This window comes from Protopterus annectens, chromosome 8.part0 (assembly GCF_019279795.1).
Source record: "Protopterus annectens isolate FY-2018-M chromosome 8.part0, PAN1.0, whole genome shotgun sequence".
NCBI lineage: Eukaryota > Metazoa > Chordata > Ceratodontiformes > Protopteridae > Protopterus > Protopterus annectens.
The window spans coordinates 1,001,110,342-1,001,132,940 of NC_056741.1; the positions used below are offsets into that span (position 1 = coordinate 1,001,110,342).

The following is a 22,599-nucleotide window of genomic DNA, read 5'->3' on the forward strand; positions in this document are numbered from 1 at the left end:
ATATATATATATATATATATATGTGTGTGTGTGTGTGTGTAATTTGTGTTATTGAAACTCTGTAATGTGTTTTAGCACATTGAAGCTTTCCTCCTCATGCATCCCTTGGAAGGGGATTCCCTCCGAGTGCCCAGTCAAATCATGCTAATAAATAATAAATAACCATGTATGTCTTTAAGACATTATTTGCATGTATGCCATGGACCTCCATTACAGGTGGCTATGGTATCAGACAGTGACAACTCTATCTTGGCTAGATTTTTCTTGTAGCTTTTACTGAATGGTTTGTCTGTGTGTCCTTTTTACCCTTTGTTTTGAATAAATACCTTTAAACATATGCACGCACACAGACACACACACATACACACACACACACACAAGCATGCACACACACACACACACACACACACACACACACACACACACACACACACACACACACACACACACACACACACACACAGTCATTCATATGTGTGTGTGTGTGTGTGTGTGTGTGTGTGTGTGTGTGTGTGTGTGTGTGTGTATGTGTGTTTGTATATGGTGTAAATTGAGAATGTGGTGTTATTCCTCCTGCCACAACTTTTCCAGCAATTGGGTAGTCAGGTATACATAGCTATATAAAGCACTACCCTTTCTTGTGACTGTTGAAAAGAAGCTGTACACAGAAAGTGAAGAGCAGCATGCTGAGCTTTTTTTTTTCTTCCACTACTTAAGGAAGTTGTCAAGCTAGTTTACGAGTCATTTTACCAGGCCAAATTTTAAAAGGATTATACAAATATATCCTTTTATGGCATTTACAGTATGTTCTGACATATGAAAATACATTTAAAATGCATGATATTTTTTGTGAATTTTTCTGATTGCTTCCAAACAGAAACTCACCAGCTATGAACAAGTATTTTTCTGGAATAATTTTTGCAAATGATTATATTGTTAAGTCTAGATTTGCTTAGTTGAAAGCCACAATAGTAATAACTGTGAATATCATACCATTTTAACAAAAAAAAAAAAAAAAAAAAAGAAAGAAAAGAAGGAAGTTTAAAGACTTGGGATTTCTTCGGCTTTTCCTGAGCATAGAAGAAGACTTCTTCCTCTAACTCTTATATCTTATTCATATATTTAATTCTATTTGCTTACCAGGGCAGAGCACTGATCTCCATGGACCTTTTTCGGACTCAGTTGACAGAATAATACCCTGGTCCACTAGACATCAAGAAATATCTTGTGTCATATGCCAGGCAACACTATTTCTTCTATTACTAGTTGTACTCTCCCTTCAAAAACTTTATAAACAGAAAAAGAAATACAGGGAGCAATAAGAATGTAAAATTACATACTGTAGAAAATTGTGCATGGTTCCTTAAGGTACTGCAGTGTAACAGCTAATGGTGACAAGCAGCTACATGTCTTCTGAATACCCATGACTTTTTACTTTTACTTTTTAAAATAATTTTACTTAATATTTTATCTTTTTAACCCTTCAGTTTGATTGCTTTTAAGGTTTGTGGTTCTAAAGAATGGACAAAATGGTTATGCCATACTGATGCATTCAGAAAAAGGGCAAACATGTCATGTATACAGCTAGTGGGATTTGTGTTTTTATTAACCTAAATGTGCCAGCAAAGACTTAAAGTGAAAGTAAAACATCATGAGTATTCAGAAGTCATGTAGCTGAAATACTGCTATGTCTTTAGAGGCTCATTTACCCATGGGTCAACTCTACAGGAGATATAAGACATTTCACAGTGAAGACCCTATGTTTGCTGTGTCTTTCTTATTTTTTACTCAATTGCTTGTTTGTGTTACCCTTTATCCATTGGATTGAATGTTGCCTGGGATATTTTGCAGTCTCCCTAAGGTTATAGATGTCATGCTTGTTTTTATGTTCTGTGTTTCTAAAGTATAGATAAAAAAACAATTTATGCTGTAGTGAAGAGCTCAGAAAAAGGGCAAAACGTAATTTATACAGCTAGTAGGGTTTGGGGTTATTAGCCTGAATGTACCAGTAAACACTTAAAAAAGTAAAAGTAAAAAGTTTTGAGCATTCAGAAGCCATCTAGCTGAAGCACTGGTACATCCATTAGGGTCCATTTTCATATTTCCCCATGGACCTCCACTCTTGAAGGTAAGGCATTTTACACTGAAGAATTCATTCCAACTTTGCTTGTTTTTTCTTTTTTTTTTTTGTTTTGTTGGTTTGTCTCTGTGACCCATTTACCCTTTGGACTGGATGTTATATAGGATATTTTGCAGTTACCTTAAGGTTATAGACGTCAGGCTTATTTTTAAATTATATGGTTCTAAACTATGGACAAACAATCCACTTATGTTGTATTGATGAGATCAAAAAGGCTGAAACATGGAGTGTCTACAACTAATGGGAGTTGATATTATTGAGCTGAATGTACTTGTAAAGACTTTGTGAAAGTAAAACATTATGGGCATTCAAAACTCAATGGGAGTTGGTATTATTGAGCTGAATGTAGTAGTAAAGACTTTCCCCAGAATTTAATAAAATCTGTGTAGGCACCATGTAGGACCTACACAGAATGTATCCATGTAGATGGCCACCCCCCCCCCCCTTGGCAGCGTGCCATGCATATTAATGATGATGCACTGCTGAGGGAGACCTGAGCAAAAAGGATATTGAATCAGTGAAGGGAGAGATGTGGCGACTAACCGTAGCTACAGATGAGTATGACAATCCCTGCAAAGGTCCCCACCACTGTAGCAATGTTGCACAGTGTGTCTGTTATTGACTGTGTACATGTTACAATGTTCTGTGATGTCCCGTGTTAATTTTATTTAAAAAAAAATTTTTTCTTTCTTTTTTTTTTTTTTTTGAAAATGCATGTTGGCATGGTGCAGCACAGAGTGCAGCAATGCCAAGCTGTGCTCACAGTAGTCAGCTGACACCTGCCAGTCATCTAAAAATAGAAATTTGATGTAATTAATTAATTATTTACCAATATGTTTAAGCATGTATAAGTGAGTGTAAACGTGTTTGCTTTGTGCAGTTCTGTGCACCTCGGTGCTCAAGACTGCTAACAGGTAGCTCAGTGGTATATGTGAAGGTATACTAGATTCCTTAATATCCATATAGCTAAATGGGTAGGATAATAGCTTAATGTGTAACAGGTCCAGGGTTTGTATACATGAAAGGGACGACATCTATGTATTTTTGTTGTACAGATTATGCACACAATTTTAAAGTATGGCACCACTGCACTCCGCGGTGCACTGCTGTGGTCCACTCAACTGTGCTTAAACCTGCTAAGCACTGCATAAATATGGTAATGGCTGCCAATGTTTGTGGTCTGCTCAGCTCTGCTTGGCTGGTTTGCGTGTAGCTAAGCATTGCCAAAACTGTGGTACTGAGGGTTTCCACCCTACTCAGCTCTGCTGAGCTGGTTTGTGCATTGCTAAGCGATGTGGCACTTTTTTGAATGTTGTCCAATGATGTGCAAGGGCTGGAAAACAGCTTAGATTAAGTCCAATAGACAGGAATTTAGCAGAATTTGTTGGAGTTTGATGAACTGACGGTATGGCTGGTGTGGTGTTGGTGAAGGTGTGCACTTTTGGGTGCAGCACTGGGGCATTCTGGAGTCCAGGGATATGCTTGGGCTCTTCATCAAAAACCGTGATGATAGGCTGCTGTTGGGTGGTTTCCAGGGCTTGGAATTTAAGGTGGAGGCCTGGGACTGGTTGGCCAGAGACCTCACCAGTGTTACTGTTATCCCCCATACAGGTGAGCAGTGTCATCACTACTGTGGTGACATGAAAAGGTGAAAGAGGGGAAACTTGGGCACCTGGGTTAAAGAAGCTAGGACTGGGAAAGCCCTACAAGTATGTAAGTATGTCTTCTGTTTTCTTAACTAAATGAAAGCTGAATGTCTCAAAACTGGTATGCATAATGGTGCGCTTCTCTCTCAACAGCTGCAGCTGAGAGGGCTCGCAATGTTGAGTCACATGCTGGGCGATTAGCCAGGTTACAATGTGAGAGTGGTGAGTATAGATGCATTATGCAAACTGTAGTAAAATAGGCAAGGAAGAGTAAAACATTAATTACAATAAGGTATATACAGTAAAGTCTGTAGTGCAATAAATGTGTAATTAGAACTGTAGTGCAATGGATGAATAATGCCAACTGTAGTGCAATAACAGCATTAAACAATTCCAATAACTGCAACAAAGTATATGCAATAAAGTCTATAGTGCAACAAATCTGGAATTAGAGCTGTAGTTCAATAAATGAATAATACCAACTGTAATTCAATCAAAATGTGAAACAATAACAATAACACCAAGGAAAATGGTGTACATCAGGATTGTCTTGTAATCACTGCAGTAGAGCTGCATGCTTTGAGGCTGTAAGATAAGGTGCTGCAGTCAATTATAACACTGTAATAGCTGCAGAATGCAAATCCAATGCCTGCAAAATGTATTGGTTAACTCATATAGTACTGTTCAAGGCTGTCTCTAGGCCAGTATTGGTCACGTAATGCTCTGTCATCCACAGACATCAGGTAATGAAGGTATATGGGTGAGGTAGCCCACTCCATGAGTTGATATTGTTTGTTGACTTCACAGATATTTCAAACCACTAACAATAAATGTGTACACCAGCATTGTTGATACTGAAATATAGCTTGGCTACTATCTGTGCTATGCTTGTATTTCATGCATGTGCATTCTACTGTTACTGCAGTCTAGTATAACACTGTAGTAGTAATACCAGGTCATATTTTGGTTCCAGGTGACCTTTAGGCAAATATCAGTCAGTCAGTAATCAACAGTGACCCAGTAGTTCAGTTTGTTAAATGCACTGTACACAGTACATTTTGCCGCACACAGTCCAGGGTTCGAATCCAGTGGTACATAGCAGTAAATATTATAGTGACAGCCACGTAATGCTGACAGTTTCTCTCTCCACAGGAACTACAGGTAAATGAAGTTTGGTGACAAACTAAGTTGTCCCGAGACATCTTCATGGGGGGGTTAGGTTAATATTAGGGGGTGTTAAGTGGGTTAGGGAGGTGAAAGGTTTAAGTGGAGGCAGGGACAGTTGGGAGGAAATGCAACAATGATGGGGAGGGGCTTAAGAGGTCTAGTATAGTGTAGCTGGGTTAAGCAATCACATTTTGGCATGAACTTGCTAATGCAAGCTTACGTCCAAGACGACCAAGGTAACTTGGAGGACAGGTAGGCCTGGGATAAGTGTAGGGGGCATGCTGAAGGTGGTTAATGCTTATTTCTTTATTTACTTACTTTCCTAATTAGTTATTGGAGCTTTGTCTTATTGTTAAGCATTTTAGCTCTTAGTCATACAGGGTGATTCAGACTTTGATTAAATGGCGGTGTTTAGTAGGGCCCTTCAGGGCAGTTAGCTTAATTAGCTTGGTATTTTCTCTCTTCAGCTCCTTTTAGTGGGGCCGATTACATAGGGAATGGTATAGTAGGTTATGATGGCTGATAGCACTGTGGCTATGGTCTCGGGGTAGGTTCAGGGATTTAAACAAACAAACAAAAAAGGTGGTCTAAATAAGGTGGCTCCTGAAATAAAGCACATGTGATTTTCTTAGTAAAATCTATTTTCATTAGTGGTGGGGGTAGGCTACCATTACTGTCTTGATGGAAGTCCCTCAGCAGAGTGGTGGGTGTCTTTTCATGGACTCTGGCTGAAGTAGAGTAATGACTGCGTCAGCACATGTGCAAAGTCATTCTAATGCAAACCTGTTAATCTACCATCTTACATTTACTAAAGTGTTTTTTCAATTTTCAAGTTAGGCTGATGTTTTATTTTGTATGAGCAGCATGTAAAAAGGTCCCTGTGGTGGGCCTTGTTCGAAAGCGATACCTCTTAACTGTACAGACTTCTGCAGAATGGCCAGATTTCCCTCATGTTTTAAGGTCCATTTTAGTATAATGTGGTTGCTAGCAATTTAGTGGAGAAGTATTCAGGACTGCAGTTAGAAAATAATGACAGAGTATGGCAAACATCTGTGTGGCAAACTTCATTCCCATCAGGAAATTCAGACTATTACAAAACTTGTTATTCAGTCCACTTTCTAAGTTTGAAATCCTTTCTATGAGTGGCTTCGCAGGTAGAGAGTAACGGACATGGGCCGTAAATGTACGTAGCAGGATTAGCGGTTGAGGGCAGTATGTTGTGCTGCTTTCCTCATTGGTAGCAGTTTAGATGATTAAAAAAAAAAAAGTTGTGTTTACTCACTCAGGCTGGTGTGACTGCCACCATGCTTTTTGACCCGTTAGTCAGGCACGTGAAGTAACTTCTCAGTGGACCTGTGAGTAGTTTTGTGGGCTTACAACGAGTAGGCAAGGCTGATAGCTGACAGCCATTCAGTGTCAGCTGTTGATTGTGTAGGAATCCTCATGTTGGTGAATGGGCAGGCATAAATGAGGGCAATGTAGAAAATGGATATCAAGACAGTTCCATCATGGTAGGAGCAATGGGTTTATTTAGATATGTTATTGGCACATGTAGCTCTGGATGACTTGGAGAAGGAGGCATCACTGCACATGGAACGGTGCTGTGCTGAGCAAACATCAAGGATTGCACTATACTAATTCATGAACTTTAAGCATACTTGACTTGGTTCAGGGGTCCATTCCCTTCAGGGTATTGGGAAATCCAAAGGTTTAAAAAAAAAAAAAAAAAACAACTTTTAGACTCAAGTTCAAATTTCTGTTTGTTGCAGTATGTATAGTTCACTGCACATACGTTTATGACCTTATAAGAGAAGTTCAACTAAGAAAAATAACAACCATGTTTTAAGGAACTCTTATTTAGTGCCATAGGGATTCATTTTGAAGAACAAATCCCTTTAAGGGTACAAGGGTTTTTAACAGCTCCTCAAAGCACCCACTTTCCTTGGCACAAAGGTTGTGGGCAGAACCAAGTCTACTGGAGGTCCTTCTAGGAGGTGTTGCCAGCAAAGAAATGGTTTGGGAGTAAGCTGCCAGTTCACAGTTCTGAGACCTTTATTTAATGGATGTTTCTGCATGTACATTTGCTGTTTTATTTTATGTTTTGCGATACTAGATCTGTTAGTAGAGTGCAGGGTGTGGTAAATGAGTAACAGTTGTCAGCAGTTAGTGCTCTAACTTGACATCCGCAACTTTTCAAGATGGTTCTGTTATGGCAAATATATTTGTGAACTTGCAAAAAAAATAAATAAATAATGGATGGTGAGTTTATAGTTGAAAAGGGATTGGTTCAGTCCAAATGTTCGGTTTAACAGCTCATTTTATATCTGTTGAATTTACACTTGTGGGCAGTAATTATTTATTTCAGGAGCTCTAAGGGTATCATTTAAAGCTTATGTTTTGGAGTGTTGGGGGCGGGTGGTGTGACAGCTTGGGATGGTGGAGCAGGATCTCTGTTTTGGAGGAGCTTATTGACTGTTGGAGGGGTTTAGATGTTTGGATTGAAGAGGGGTGGTGTTCACAACTTGTCAGATGCCTGCATAGTGATGGCAACGGGAGGTGCATGGGTGATTACTTGTTGAGGGGTATGTTGCTCTGCCTTGCTGGGGGGAGGGGAGAATAAGTTAAGGTAGCAAATGTTGGGGGGGGGGTTACTTACCATGGCGTACTCCTTGCCATCAAAGGGTTTGTGAAATCTTTCACACCCCTTTCCTTACCTCTTTTGGTGCTGCGCCTTTATTGGTACTACCACGTGGAGCATATGTATCAAAAACGCACTGTTCCTCAACCTACAAGTAGTGAATAAGCAGACTCGTCAATGTATTTTAAAACGTTTTAATACGACTTTATCACATTCTGTACAATTGTCTGTGTTATGTGGATTTATACCTCAGAAAATATTTATTGCTAGGTCATAGTATCTCATGCTGGAGCAACTGGACCACCCAAATAAGTTATACTGATGTAAAAAAAAAAAATAGTTGAATGTTCTCCTTCTATGGCATAAATAGTACAGCTTGGAAGAGGGTCATTTGAGACTTCATCTGTGGGTGACTACTGTTCGGTGCTTTTGTTGCATTGCCGTTGTGGCATCACAGTGCTGGGGGGAGTTCCAGGGGCTGCAGCATATGTTATAGGAACACGTAGTTGCAAAATTGTATAGGATAATAGTTAAAGCTTAGAAGATGACGTGGCAAGTGTGTTATGTATTTTAGATTTACATGTCTTTTCTTTCTTACAGATGGGGGTATTTTGGAACACCGCTGCTATAATTTGGAATAGGTGGATATAAGGTAGAGCCTTCTCTTTATATATTAGAGGATTTACTTTTCTCCTTTTCTTTGTAGATGGTGGTGTGCCAAGTACCGGTTGTGGCATTACACAGGGAATTTCCAGATGATGGAAGCAGTGATGAGTGAAGAGGTTACACATGGGGAGCACAAGGTGGCAACAGTTACTGACTGAAATTGCTGAAGGGCAGAAGGCATCATGCGGTGGCCTGGAAAAGGGATCTGAAAATTAATGTTTTTGATAGGATGGATGTTTTGCCACCAGAATGGGGCACAATGTGGGTCTGAGTAATTACCTTATTAAGGCATATTAGGGCTTTGTGTTCAATTAGTGTGAGCTGATTATTGCATTGGTATAGGGGGCAAGTAAGGAAGAGGTAGGTAGGGGGCAAGGGGGAAACAGTTGGGGATGGCTTAGGGGGAGTGGGAGGATACCATGGGATGAGTAGAGTCATGACATTCATAGGAGCACAGGACTTATTAGGCTAAAGCCCTATGGCTCTTGCAAGCCAGTGAAGTTCAACCCTTGCTTTTTTAGAACCTTGAGGTGGTTGTTTTACTCATTCAGTTGTTGAACCGTAGTTGGGGTAAGGGCCAATGAGGTGTTTGGTAGGATGCTGGAGTTTATTCCTAAAGGGTGGTGTCTTTGGGGTGACAAATTTGTCCCTTGAGTAGGTAGTGTTAATTGTACAGAACAGGTTAAGGTTTTACAGAATACCACAAGGATCATTTCACTTGGTGTTTGGATCAATTTTGTGAGTAGAGTTTTAAGAAGCATGGTAGGTAGGCAGTTAGTGGGGTCATTTTAAAACTGGGTGCGTTGTCACAGTGGAGTTAGGTTTAAAGGAAGCTTGGTTGCAGGATAAGACTGCGGTAGGAGAGGTCTTAATTGACTACTAGTGGTATAGGTAATATAAGGAATGAGCTCTCCAGGGGAAAGGCCAGGGCCAAACAAGGGTTAAGAATGGTTTGGTAATGAGTGAATTGGGGGTGTTTATGGCTGGGTATGTAGAGTATTTCGTTGTTGAGCATAGACGGGTTTTCAGGAACTAGGTCAAGGGGTGCTGGTTTTCTGCCACCTAAGGTAGGACATTAAAGTTGGCGTTAGACTGTTCCCTATGGTAATGGAGTTGTTGCACATATAGAACTAGGTAGTGGGTGGGCTAAGGTGATATGCTACGGTTAATAGGGTCTTGGGTGTGAGACTTGCTACTAGTTGCTTGACTGGGTGCCATCTTGAGTTCAAGGGGTTATAGTTTGTGGTTTTGTTGTGGTTATAGGCTGTCAATACATTCAGGTTAATCCATGATTTCAGCTTTGAAGGCAGCGGGCTGTGTTCTCTTGGTGTGGATGTCCCGATGTTACAATGGGGTCATGGTAATCCTACTTTATTTAGTTTCATTAGGGTGTGTTTCAGTGATGGCATGGCAAAGGGGTTCATGACAGGATTCTGAGGTGCTTTGCAGATGATGGGTACACCAAATGATGTTTGGCTTGACCCTTCCCTTTATGGGAAGTAGATTGAACAATTTTGGTTAGAAGGGAGAGGGAACAATCTGGTCAGGCTGGTTGGTGGAGAAGAGGGATAGGCTTGCCCTGTTCTGTTCCCCCTCTGATGTCTGGATGTTCATTTCACGGATCTGGGGAAAGGAAATGAGTAGTTGGAGGAAGCTTGCTGAATAGATAAGCAAGCTAAGGTAAGGGTGGTGCTTATTTGGTGGAAGGTAATTCAATGAATGGTGTATGAAATGAGTTGAGATGCTGCTTCATAAGTAAAGTAAGCGAGCAGAGGTATGGACCCTGCTTGTTGGGCAGGGTGAGTAGGTACGCTGCCCTGATTAACATTACAATGAATGGTGTATGCAGTGAGATGGGATGCTGCTTCATAAGTAAAGTAAGTGAGTAGAGGTATGGACGCTGCTTACCGGGGCAGGGTGAGTAGGTACACTGCCCTGATTAACATTACAAGGATGTTGTGCTGTATTTAGAATCAATTATATCATGAATAGTTGTAATTAATAAAGTTTGTGATCAAAGCTATGTTATGGAAATTTAATAAAGGTCATCAAATGTCATTTGGTGTGATGTGTGTTATTGAAGGGGACCGGGACAAATGAAGTTTGTCAACAAACTAAGTTGTCCTAGGACATATTCATGGTTGGGTTAGGTTAATATTAGAGGGAGTTAAGTGGGTTAGGGAGGTGAAAGGGTTAAGTGGAGGCAAGAATAGTTGGGAGGAAATGAGATAATGATGGGGGGGGGGGCTTAACAGGTTTATTATAGTGTAGTTAGGATAAGCAATCACACTTTGGCGTGAACTTGCTACCCCACCCACCCTCCCTCTTTTCTTTGGTGGGGAGTAGGGTTATTTATCAGTGGGGGTAGGCAGAGAAGTGGGATAGGCTTGCCCTCTTCTGTTCCCCCTCTGATGTCTGAATGTTCATTTCAAGATCTGGGGAAAGGAAATGAGTAGTTGGAGGAAGCTTGCTGAATAGATAAGCAAGCTGAGGTAAGGATGGTGCTTATTTGGTGGAAGGTAATTCAATGGATGGTGTATGAAGTGAGTTGGGACGCTGCTTCATAAGTAAAGTAAGCGAGCAGAGGTACAGACCCTGCTTGTTGGGCAGGGTGAGTAGGTACACTGCCCTGAATAACATTACAATGAATGGTGTATGAAGTGAGATGGGATGCTGCTTCATAAGTAAAGTAAGTGAGTAGAGGTATGGATGCTGCTTACTGGGGCAGGGTGAGTAGGTACGCTGCCCTGATTAACATTACAAGGATGTTATGCTGTATTTAGAATCAATTATATCATGAATAGTTGTAATTAATAAAGTTGGTGATCAAAGCTATGTTATGGAAATGTAATAAAGGTCGTCAAATTTCATTTTGTATGATGTGTGTTATTTAAGGGGGCTGGGACAAATGGGTGAGGTAGCCCATATTATGAGTAGATAATTGTGTGTTTAGATGTCACAGATTGTTACAATTATTAGCAAGAATGTGTTCATCAGCAATGTTCAGTCAGAAATAAAATGTGTAATCCCAGTATGGCTGTATGCCTGGAATGTCTGTTAAAAGTTGCTGCAGTCAATACATACATACTATGCAGATGTTCCCTGCAGTCACTACTATTGGGTTCTATTCCCATGCCTGCCAACCAAGGTATGACAGCTGTTTAGTGTCTGTACTGTACACATACATGTTTCTTAACTGTCACAGTTTCACATTCTGTAATTAATATTGTATAATCTGTCTGCCACTGGATTATCTGGATTATAAAGTATCACCAAATCAACCCAAAAAAAATCTTGGTAGTTATATAGGCCAACCTGATGTGCAAGTGTTCTCTGTAGTTGTGTATCTGCAGTTGTTATTGCTTGGGCCATAGTGCCCCATGCAAATAGCTTGAGAGGTATGTACATGCTACATCAGCTATAGGAGACGTGTAGTCACTGTACACATAAAGAAAATACAGACCTGTAGAGTAGGTAGTAGTACTGTTCTCAGGGAAATAACCTGCAATGTCACTAATGGACTGTTTTTCTCTCTCCTCACTCCTTATCTTCATTTATTTATTATTGTTATTCATTGTTTATGGTTTACTATTAACATATGTTGTTGCATTAACTGTATTTTGGGACATGTGTTTTATTATTATGTATTATAATGGTTGCATATTAACATATCTTGTTAAGTTATCTATTTTGTTAGCCTTATGCTGTAACTGTTACTGGCATGTATACTGACTGTTCTGTTATTTATTGTTGCGTTTCACATAATATGCATTGATATGCAATTGGGCTACTTCTAATGTTCTGCCATGCTGTTATTACTAGCAATGGTTTGTTCACAACTAACCTATACTTATTGCTATACCTTCATTACCACAACATGTCAAGGTAGGCTGGTTCCAGGTGATCTACCAACCTTGCCTCAACTGGCTGTGGCACCAGGGACCCAGTCCGGTGGTACCCCCTTCTCTACCCCTGCACCATCTGTGGCATTGGGTGGGATCAACTCAGGGAACGGGGCCCAGCCTGTTCTGGGATCGGTGGCAGAGGGGATGTTGTCATCCAGGATCAACTGCCAGTCATGGCGCATAGGATTGATCATCACAGCTATGAACGCTGCCTGCACCAGATTGAGAGAACTCTGGCCAACCTGGTGGGGCAGCCTCACCCTGGCACCCAACCTCCAGCATGGACACCCTTTGGGCAGTGAAGGAGCAGTGCTGACAGTCCCATGGGTGGGGACATGAGTCCCACTGCTGCTGTCTGGATGCACATGCGACTTAGATTCCACAACACTCTCCCCATCCAAGGTCTTCAGCCACCTCATGTGTCACACACTCCAACTGTTTGCTGTCTTCTTTGTTTGCGAATGCATACTCTCCTAGCCAACTTACCTCCCCACATGTACCTGTGTCTCTTCCCCAACATTTCACTCTCACCTTATAAAAAAAAGAATGGGTACCTGTCCCCCAAAAAAAATATTGCCCCATACATAGCTCTCCATTTCACATACGTATCCCCTGGACTCAAGTAATTTGGTCCACTTCACTTAACAATGCAGTTATATTGTCCTCACCCCTCTCTCTGAGGTTGGAGAGTCCAAATTCATCTACAAATTCAGTCAAAGTGCCCTTTTATCAACAACATGTAGAAACACATGTGCTAAGGCATCAATGGCAAAGTATATGTTCAGCTGGAACCCTGGTGAGAAATATAGCCAGAGAAAGCCATGCACATACTGATAGATGCATGTGTGTCACAGCCTGTATGTCTGCACATATACCTTGCAAATACATCTGCTGCAACAGTGACTCAGTAGCTCAGTCTGTTAAATGCCTTGCATGCAGTACATTTTGCCACACACAGTCCTGGGTTCAAATTCAGTCTTATGTTGCAGTTCAGTTACATTATTGTGAAGACAGCAATTAATGACTGAGTCATGCACTCTCGAGCCACACAGGTTACTGCTAATTAATGAACTGCTCTCCAGTTTTGCAAGTCAAAGGCCTGCATGTAGGGACACACTGCACATACCTGTATAGCCTAACTATATGTCCCCTACTATTCTGTTATTGGCACTGTTGCATAACAGATGTACCTTAATCACATGCCTCATTTGGATTGTAAAAGGTACCCTTACCCTGGCTCCGCCATAATGACAGTGCTGCCAAAGCTGCCACAGTTACACATACAGCTTGTTGTCCTCCAAAGTTTTCACACTCCCCCATGTGTTCTAGGCTGCAGCAGCAGCTGCAGCCTGTAGCACACACATCTGTATGTAATTGCTACAGACCTACCATACCTCCAAACCCCCTAGAACAAAGAATCTAGACACAGCCATACTTAATGGGGGGACAAAGGCCCAGAGATAGGGACATGTTTAACAATTTGCTCGTACAAAGATAGTAAGATGACAGAAGAACAGCTATTGTATTAGCATGCATATTCTGATGGGTATGAAGTCTGATACTCAAATGTGTGTCTTTCATTACTGACCCCAACCTACAATGTTTACCAGTGAACTGCCAGATGACTACAATGTTATGGGACACTGACGACACATATGAGGCAAAACTGTGGACATACTGCATAACTCTCTACAGTTGACAGTTATTGTGCCTGCCTTCTGCAATGCTGTAGCCTCCACACCTCAGTAATGTCCATCTTAACAACTAAGAAAGGGACCCAGGTATATATGAAGGCCATATATATTGCACTGTGGTGGGATGTCATTGGCTAATTATAGTGCATTTTAGCTGTTTTGGCTGCAAAGAGCCTGGTGCAGAGGCAATTACCTGCTAAACAGCAGTACCCTAAATAGGTAAGAAGCTGGTTATGGGAAGCAGGTCTGTATGAGACTTAACTCACACAGAGAGTGTATTTTCAAAAGATTACTGGAAGCAAAGTTGAACAAAGGAGTACTGCACTCCACCAGGTATCTAATAGATTTCTCTGTATAACAGGATGTAGATGGGAGGATGGAGGTATGGGGAATAGAGATTACAGCAGTAAGGCTGTCTTAGATCTAAGGTAATGACATGTCATTGATACTCTGCTGTCCTACACATACAGGCATGCCTCTCAACTGTCCCTGATTTTCACTCAAATCTTAGCTTTGTCCCTGTTAATCCCTCCTACAACAGTTGGCTGTTGTAGGAAAGGTAGTGAATTTCACTTAGTACATAGTGACAATAAGTAAGGGTGTACACTCCTGTAATGTCAAATGATGTACAGTAATTCACCTCTTCTCATTCTGTCAATGTCTCGCATACATAGTGCTAACATTTTAAAAGTGTCCCTGAATGCCCATGATGTACTCTAGCTATGTCCCTGATTCTGTTGACATTTGCCTCTGTTTGATAGAGAGCTATGCGCAACATGCCTGTCAATCTCTTATTGCAAGAAATCTGGACAAAGCTATAAGCAATGGAGGGACAAAAGCACAAAAATACGGACACCATTTAAAGAGTGTTCATACAAAGTAAGGAAGTGAATATAATAACAGATATTACAGTAGCATAATTGTGTTCTGAAGGGTATGACATTTGACACTTAGATGCCTGTCTTTATTTATTATAAAATTACAAATCTTTCTCCCACCGATCTCACTCCCACATCCTCCACCACCACTTCTAGTTGAAACCTCCCTCCACTGTATATATCCGATCACATCTCTCTAAACCTAAACAATGCTCATCATCTGCTAACAACTTACCCCCTACATTTCTCAAAATTGTTGCTGACACCATTGCCTACCCTGTCTCCATACTTATCAACCTATCCTTCCTTGAAAACACTATGCCCAAAATTTGGAAGAAATTCTATGTTATTCTTCTCCACAAAGGAAGAAACTCTACAGACCCTTCCAACTATTATCCCATTGCTATCCTATCTCCCCTCTCCAAAATAATGGAAAAATGTTTACATAAAAAAATCCTTGAACACCTGTTAAAAGAAAATCTCCTATCACCTGTGCAACATGGTTTTCGTCCCTATCATAGCACTGCCACTGCTCTCATTACTTTCACACAGACCATTGCCAAAGCTCATGATGAAAACAAATTAATTTCTAGTCTCTTCCTCAATTTATCTAAAGCTTTCAACACAGTCTCCTATAATCTACTTCTAGCTAAACTTAAAAACCTTAATCTTCCACATTCTGCTTTACTCTGGTTCACTAGTTACCTCACTGATAGACTCCAGTCTGTCAGATGGTTATCAGTCTCCTCTCCTTTCCTTCCGGTACATACTAGTGTACCCCAAGGTTCAATACTAGGGTTCCCTCCTCTTTTTTAATAATATAATGGCTTTAATAATATGTTTTTTTTAACTGAATACATTTTTAATGATTTTCACAAACATAAACATATATACAGTATGTATATCAAAGAAATAATTACATATTCAAAGACTAAAGTGAAGAAACAGTTCCAAAAACAAACATTACAAAACCATTTACATAGGCTGTCTATACTTGAAAAAAACTTTGTTTTCTTGAATGTGTCTTGAATTAGATTATAATTTATTACAATCTTCTGTTTCCAGCACTTGATTTACATTCTGCCATGCAGTGCTTACGGAAGTAGGTTGTTCTGTTATTCCCTTGATCTTCTTCAATTCCAACTGTTAGACTGATAAAACCATGTTCTTGAACTCAGTCCAAAAAGATGCGTGACTTTCCAATGAGCAATAAAATGAAAGTAGAAATTCAAACAAATAAATCCATGTAAGTTAGCAAATTGTTTATTCCAAGCAGTAAGCTTTCGCCAAAGGCTTCTTCAGACTCTTTACACAAACTAAAACTTTGAACATCACTTTTAAAACCAACAAAAGCTTGTGATAGGATCTCTATAATCACATGTTTCCTTCATTTAAAAATACAGTAACCCATTAAACTCAGTTCCATGAATGTTACCTTGTTCAGCTAAGAAAAATACTAGTATATTAAAAGTAAGAACTGAATAGTTCAAAATAAACATACATAAAAACATACATAAAAAACATACATAAAAATGCATTGGTGCCCAAGCATACATTATATTATATTAAACAATTGAGTATATCTCAGAGCCTTGTCATATTTACTTATCATCTCATGGTGCTTTAGAAACATCTCGTACTGAACTTTCAGGCAGTATATATCAAAAAGCCATTTCAGACTTGGTTAGTATAACCCAAACTGCTTGTAATGCACATATTTACAAAGTGTGACATTAGATATTTCCGTGTTTTACTGGAAGTTCATATTATCCAAGTAGACTCGTAAAACAGTTAACAATTACAGGTGGTTAAAACTTGTATCACATTAGTTAGGCTATTCTCGTATAAATCAAAAGTTAAAAACAGTTTTTCAAAATTACTTATTTTCTGTAGACTCTGAAGCGCTTTTAAAATTCACAGCACAACAAAGTATTCCTTGCTTGTATGTGCCTGGTTAATTCTTGAATGCAAAACAAAGAGCAGCTACTCGTACTTACGTACCATAAGCGTTCATAAAAATAAACATTGTGTCTATTTAAAAAGCCGATTAGGCTTACGACGAGCATAAGTGCATGGCGAGCTTTTCAATAGCTGTCCATTAGTTCATGCCTTAGTCTCTTCAATCTCCGTTATTAAACAGGGACATTTGACATTTCAGGATGTGAGCGTAACTTACAAAAATGTGGATGGAAGAATGCTTCAACAATAAGCGAAGCAACAAAGCGTCTATATGGAAACAGAGCAATATCTTAATAATTAACTTGACTCGTACAGATCCACAATGGTGGAAATAAGCACACTGACTTAAGCAACCATTAATTGCACTTTATAATTGTTACATCCTTGATACCCAAGTTTAAAATATAGACATTGTGAAATGTTAAAACTCTTATGTGGTGAAGCGGAAAATATAGGGAAGGAATACATGAGGGGAAAGGGAAAATGGGAAGTATTTTGGCACATATAATCTGTTAATCCCGAATGGCATCCTGAGGTGTCTTACATTAGTTTTTATAAACAGTACTTTTCAATACTAAATATATGTGTGCAAAGATTCATTTCTTATGACAAATGTTGAAAGTGTATGAAATGCCTACAATATGTCTGAGTATATAGATGGGTCATCTACACCATGGTCATAATGTTGTGAGGAAAATGTACCTAACTAATGTGGAATTTAGAACAGTTAGTGGGAGATCTCTTTACCTGCGTAATCTTCTACTTTTCAAAAATGGCTTTATTTGGATTTTATCGTTAAGGCCTGGTGGTTTATCGGACCTTAATCTTATGATCCATCTTGTTTCTTGTTCTAAAGTTCTGTTAATTAGATCACCACCTCTGAATCCTTCATACACACATTGAATGGCACAGAACTTAAAGGAATGACTGGTACCAGTTGAACTTTTATGTCTAGCCAATGCATTGGTTTCTGTACCTACTCTAAGGTGGTGCGTGTGTTCCCTAATCCTCTCCTTAAATGATCTATTTGTTTTCCCTATGTAGTAACTATTACATCCTAAACATTTAGCCATATATATGACATTTTACTTTCACAGTTGGTGTTAGTGTTAAAATTGTAAATCGTCCTGTAGTAGGGTGCTCAAAACTAGTTTCTTTATTAATATAAATACATTGATTGCAATGACCACAGGGTACTGTGTTTCTATTCACTGTCAACCTGTTAACTAGTGGATGTCTTGGTCTACATAGGATACTCTTCAGATTGGGAAGGTTTTATAAGCTATCTGAGGTGTGGGGCCAGCAATCTCACTAACTTCTATATCTGAATTCAAAATACCCCAGTGTTTCTTCATAATGCTTTTCACTTGCAGGCTCATTTTACTAAAAGTAAGGTTAGCTCTAACTTCATTCCTAGGGGAACCTGAGCTAGTGGTCATTGCTTCATGTGCCATAAAATATGGTTTAGCAGTACTTGTTCTTAAGGTCTCCACTGTGTTAATAGTGTCTAATATTTCTTTTCTTTGTAACCTCTCTCCAGAAATCTCTCCTTCATGTCCTCTATTCCTGAAACATAAGTTTCTTGTTGTGGATTCAATCTAGATACCCTCATAAATTGTCCTTTAAGGGCGTTTTGAAATACATGGCGGGATGCATACTTTGTCTATGTAATATATTGTTTCTTTGGCAATCTTTTCTATAAATAGTTGTGTTGATCATACCATTGGTCATTCTAAATACTTCCACGTCCAAAATGGAAGATTGCTAACTGAGAAGTTGGCAGTAAATTTTAAGAAGTCCGTGGTATTGTCCAAGTAAGAAACAAAGTTTAATAGGGAGGTTCATCTCCAAGCCATATAAAAGAGGTCATCCACAAAGCGACAGTACATTGCAGCATGTTCTATAAATGATAGATTATTGAAGAGAAAGTATCTTCCCATCTGGCCATGACTAGGTTGGCGTAGCTATTTGCACATGATGTGCCCATAGCCACGCCATCCTTCTATAAGTAAATGACTTCTTCAAATGCAAAGACATTATTAGTTAATATAGTCTCTAATAGCAGGGTCACAAGGTCAATCTTTCTATCAGTGAAGTCTGAATGTGCTTTCAAATATTCAGTGATCAGTCTTATTCCTCGTCATTGGGGATCACTGTGAATAAGCTAACCACATCAAGTGTCACAAAGAAAAATGTTGGTTCGTATCCAATGAGTGAGTTTGAGAATATAGGTCTAAAAGAAATTGCTTACTATCTTTCAGGATCTTCTTATTACCATTAACTAACGGTCTAAGTACACTCTCTAGATAAATAGATAGGGGTTCTGTTACCCACCCTTGACCTGCAACAATAGGTCTAAATGGTGGGTCTCTGCTATTCTTATGGACTTTAGGAAGTCCCTGTATGATCGGTATAGTGGGATTGTTCACCTTTAGGTATCCATACAGCTCTTGTGTTATGTCATGCGATAGTACCAGGTCATCTAGGGTATTGTAAACACTAAAGACCATGTTATTTAAATTAGCCTTAGTTACTTTTGTATATGTAGTTGTATCTTCAAGCATCTGAAACATTTTATTTGCATAGTAAGTATAGTCCATAATGACAACGGTCCTCCTTTATCTGCTGGTCTTATTACAATAGACCTGTCATCTCTCAATGAATTCAAAGCTTGCCTTTGTTTATAGTTTAAATTACGTCCATGTTTAGATGGTTTATTCTCTTGATGACTTCTATATATTTCATCTTCCACTACATTCCCAAATACCTCTATAGTCGGGTTCAGTTGTGGAACATATGTACTATTTGGACGATGCTTACTCATAACTTGGCTACTATCTGAGTTGCCAAAATCCAATAATTGTAAATTCGAACATACATTTTGTTTCTATAATAGTATCTACTAGATCGTTAGGTTTTGTAGGAATAAAACCTAGGCCTTTACTTAAGACCTGTATTTCATATTCATTCAGTGCCCTACCAGATAAATTCATGATTAACGATTTTGTCTCCCCACATTTTCTTGATTGTGGGGCCTAGTTGTTCCTGTTCGTCTATTGAGCCTTTCCTTTTCTGTCTCCCCTGCTTGTGGACCTTCTTTTGTCCAAAAATGGTTCTGGGCTATGGGGAGGGCGGACATCTATTTGAATTGAAAATGGCACTGTTTGCTTTTGGTCTAACTACTGCTGCACCTGATCTCTGTGCGTCTGTGATACAACCTGTCAAACTCTCACCTAACTCACCTTGGTTCTCTCTCCCATTACTTAGTATCTGTGAGGGGCTGTGAGTCTCTGTCTCTATATGATTAGATTCTGTCAACTGTGGATCAGGTCCTGTGCTGTTTCCAATAAGTGGAACTTCAGGACCATCACTCTGTTTATTACGTGGGGTGAGTGTGTTGGACAATCTATTTTCTGTGTTAATATTTTGTTGATAACTATCTGGTTTGTTAACAGGTGTGGTTAAGGTAGTATTCCTGAAACTTTTACCTGTTACACCTGATGGTCTCTGAGATCCATTTAAATCAGAATTGAAGTGTGAGTTCGGTGTCATTTCCTGGGCCAAGTGAAAACATTATTATTTCTAAAATCTCGTAAATCCTGGTAATTTTACTTTTTCTGGTCTAACATCCGTTTCTCTAAAAATAACACATCTTCTATAACTTTTCTTAGTTTACTCATACATATTTCATTATTACTAAATTTGCATTCAAAATCTTTAAACAAATTGTTAACAACCAATCTCAATCTCTCCTCTTCAGGTAGGTGAAATTCAATCAAAAGTTTCATATAGCTAAAACTCAACTCAAGGTTGAGTTGCTGCCAACGATATAGAAGGTCTGGCAGTGAAGTACCAGAGGTGGGCATTTTTAGTACTCTTAGCCCACGAGGTATGATTTGCTTATTTAAACATACTTCAAAATAATGTCTCTGAACTTGTAGTTTGATTAATTTAGTAAACACAGTCTCTAATTCATGTAAGTCTTTGGAAACATCCAAGTTAGTCATACCTAACTGAGTATCAGTTCCTCCATCTACGACTGGATTAAAGTCCATGAGTAGGTTTGTACTCCCAGAGACACAAGTCTTAAATCTGTCAGGACACTTGAAGTAGGTTCTAACACTCTCGGTACATAAGGCAGTTCAATATTCACATTACTTTCATTAGCCATCCTCACTCTCTGCAGCTCTGACAAAAATAAAAGGGAATGCACAAATCCAAAACTCAGAGCTGCTGTTAGTTGAGGTAGGATACTCACGCTAAAACACTAGTAAAACTCAGTCCAAAAGATCGTGACTTTCCAATGAGCAATAAAATGAAAGTAGAAATTCAAACAAATAAATCCATGTAAGTTAGCAAATTGTTTATTCCAAGCGAGTAGCGCTAGCCAAAGGCTTCTTCAGACTCTTTACACAAACTAAAACTTTGAACATCACTTTTAAAACCAACAAAAGCTTGTGATAGGATCTCTATAATCACATGTTTCCTTCATTTAAAAATACAGTAACCCATTAAACTCAGTTCCATGAATGTTACCTTGTTCAGCTAAGAAAAATACTAGTATATTAAAAGTAAGAACTGAATAGTTCAAAATAAACATACATAAAAAACATACATAAAAAACATACATAAAAAATGCATTGGTGCCCAAGCATACATTATATTATATTAAACAATTGAGTATATCTCAGAGCCTTGTCATATTTACTTATCATCTCATGGTGCTTTAGAAACATCTCGTACTGAACTTTCAGGCAGTATATATCAAAAAAGCCATTTCAGACTTGGTTAGTATAACCCAAACTGCTTGTAATGCACATATTTACAAAGTGTGACATTAGATATTTCCGTGTTTTACTGGAAGTTCATATTATCCAGAGTAGACTCGTAAAGCTCGTCATGCACTTATGCCTGTCGTAAGCCTAATCGGCTTTTTTAAATAGACACAATGTTTATTTTTATGAACGCTATGGTACGTAAGTATGCACAGTAGCGTTCTTTGTTTTGCATTCAAGAATTAACCAGGCACATACGCGCAAGGAATACTTTGTTGTGCTGTGAATTTTAAAAGCGTTTCAGAGTCTACAGAAAATAAGTAATTTTGAAAAACTGTTTTTAACTTTTGATTTATACGAGAATAGCCTAACTAATGTGGTACAAGTTTTTAACCACCTGTAATTGTTAACTGTTTTACGAGTCTACTCTGGATAATATGAACTTCCAGTAAAACACGGAAATATCTAATGTCACACTTTGTAAATATGTGCATTACAAGCAGTTTGGGTTATACTAACCAAGTCTGAAATGGCTTTTTTGATATATACTGCCTGAAAGTTCAGTACGAGATGTTTCTAAAGCACCATGAGATGATAAGTAAATATGACAAGGCTCTGAGATATACTCAATTGTTTAATATAATATAATGTATGCTTGGGCACCAATGCATTTTTATGTATGTTTTTATGTATGTTTTTATGTATGTTTATTTTGAACTATTCAGTTCTTACTTTTAATATACTAGTATTTTTCTTAGCTGAACAAGGTAACATTCATGGAACTGAGTTTAATGGGTTACTGTATTTTTAAATGAAGGAAACATGTGATTATAGAGATCCTATCACAAGCTTTTGTTGGTTTTAAAAGTGATGTTCAAAGTTTTAGTTTGTGTAAAGAGTCTGAAGAAGCCTTTGGCGAAAGCGCTTGGAATAAACAATTTGCTAACTTACATGGATTTATTTGTTTGAATTTCTACTTTCATTTATTGCTCATTGGAAAGTCACGCATCTTTTGGACTGAGTTTTACTAGTGTTTTAGCGTGAGTATCCTACCTCAACTAACAGCAGCTCTGAGTTTTGGATTTGTGCATTTACTTTTTACTTTTGTCAGAGCTGCAGAGAGTGAGGATG

The 22,599-nt window shown here is 38.9% G+C and overlaps 1 protein-coding gene across 1 annotated transcript in view; it reads right to left on the reverse strand.

Annotated features, from left to right (window-relative positions):
* The window catches only part of LOC122808384 (alpha-tectorin-like), a 163,736-nt gene extending 143,491 nt beyond the window's left edge, over window positions 1–20,245 (reverse strand). Inside the window, exon 1 of the mRNA XM_044079350.1 lies at window positions 19,936–20,245. Coding sequence (XP_043935285.1) covers window positions 19,936–20,245 — 310 coding nt within the window. The remainder of the gene's footprint in view (window positions 1–19,935) is intronic.
* Window positions 20,246–22,599: the final 2,354 nt, after the last annotated feature.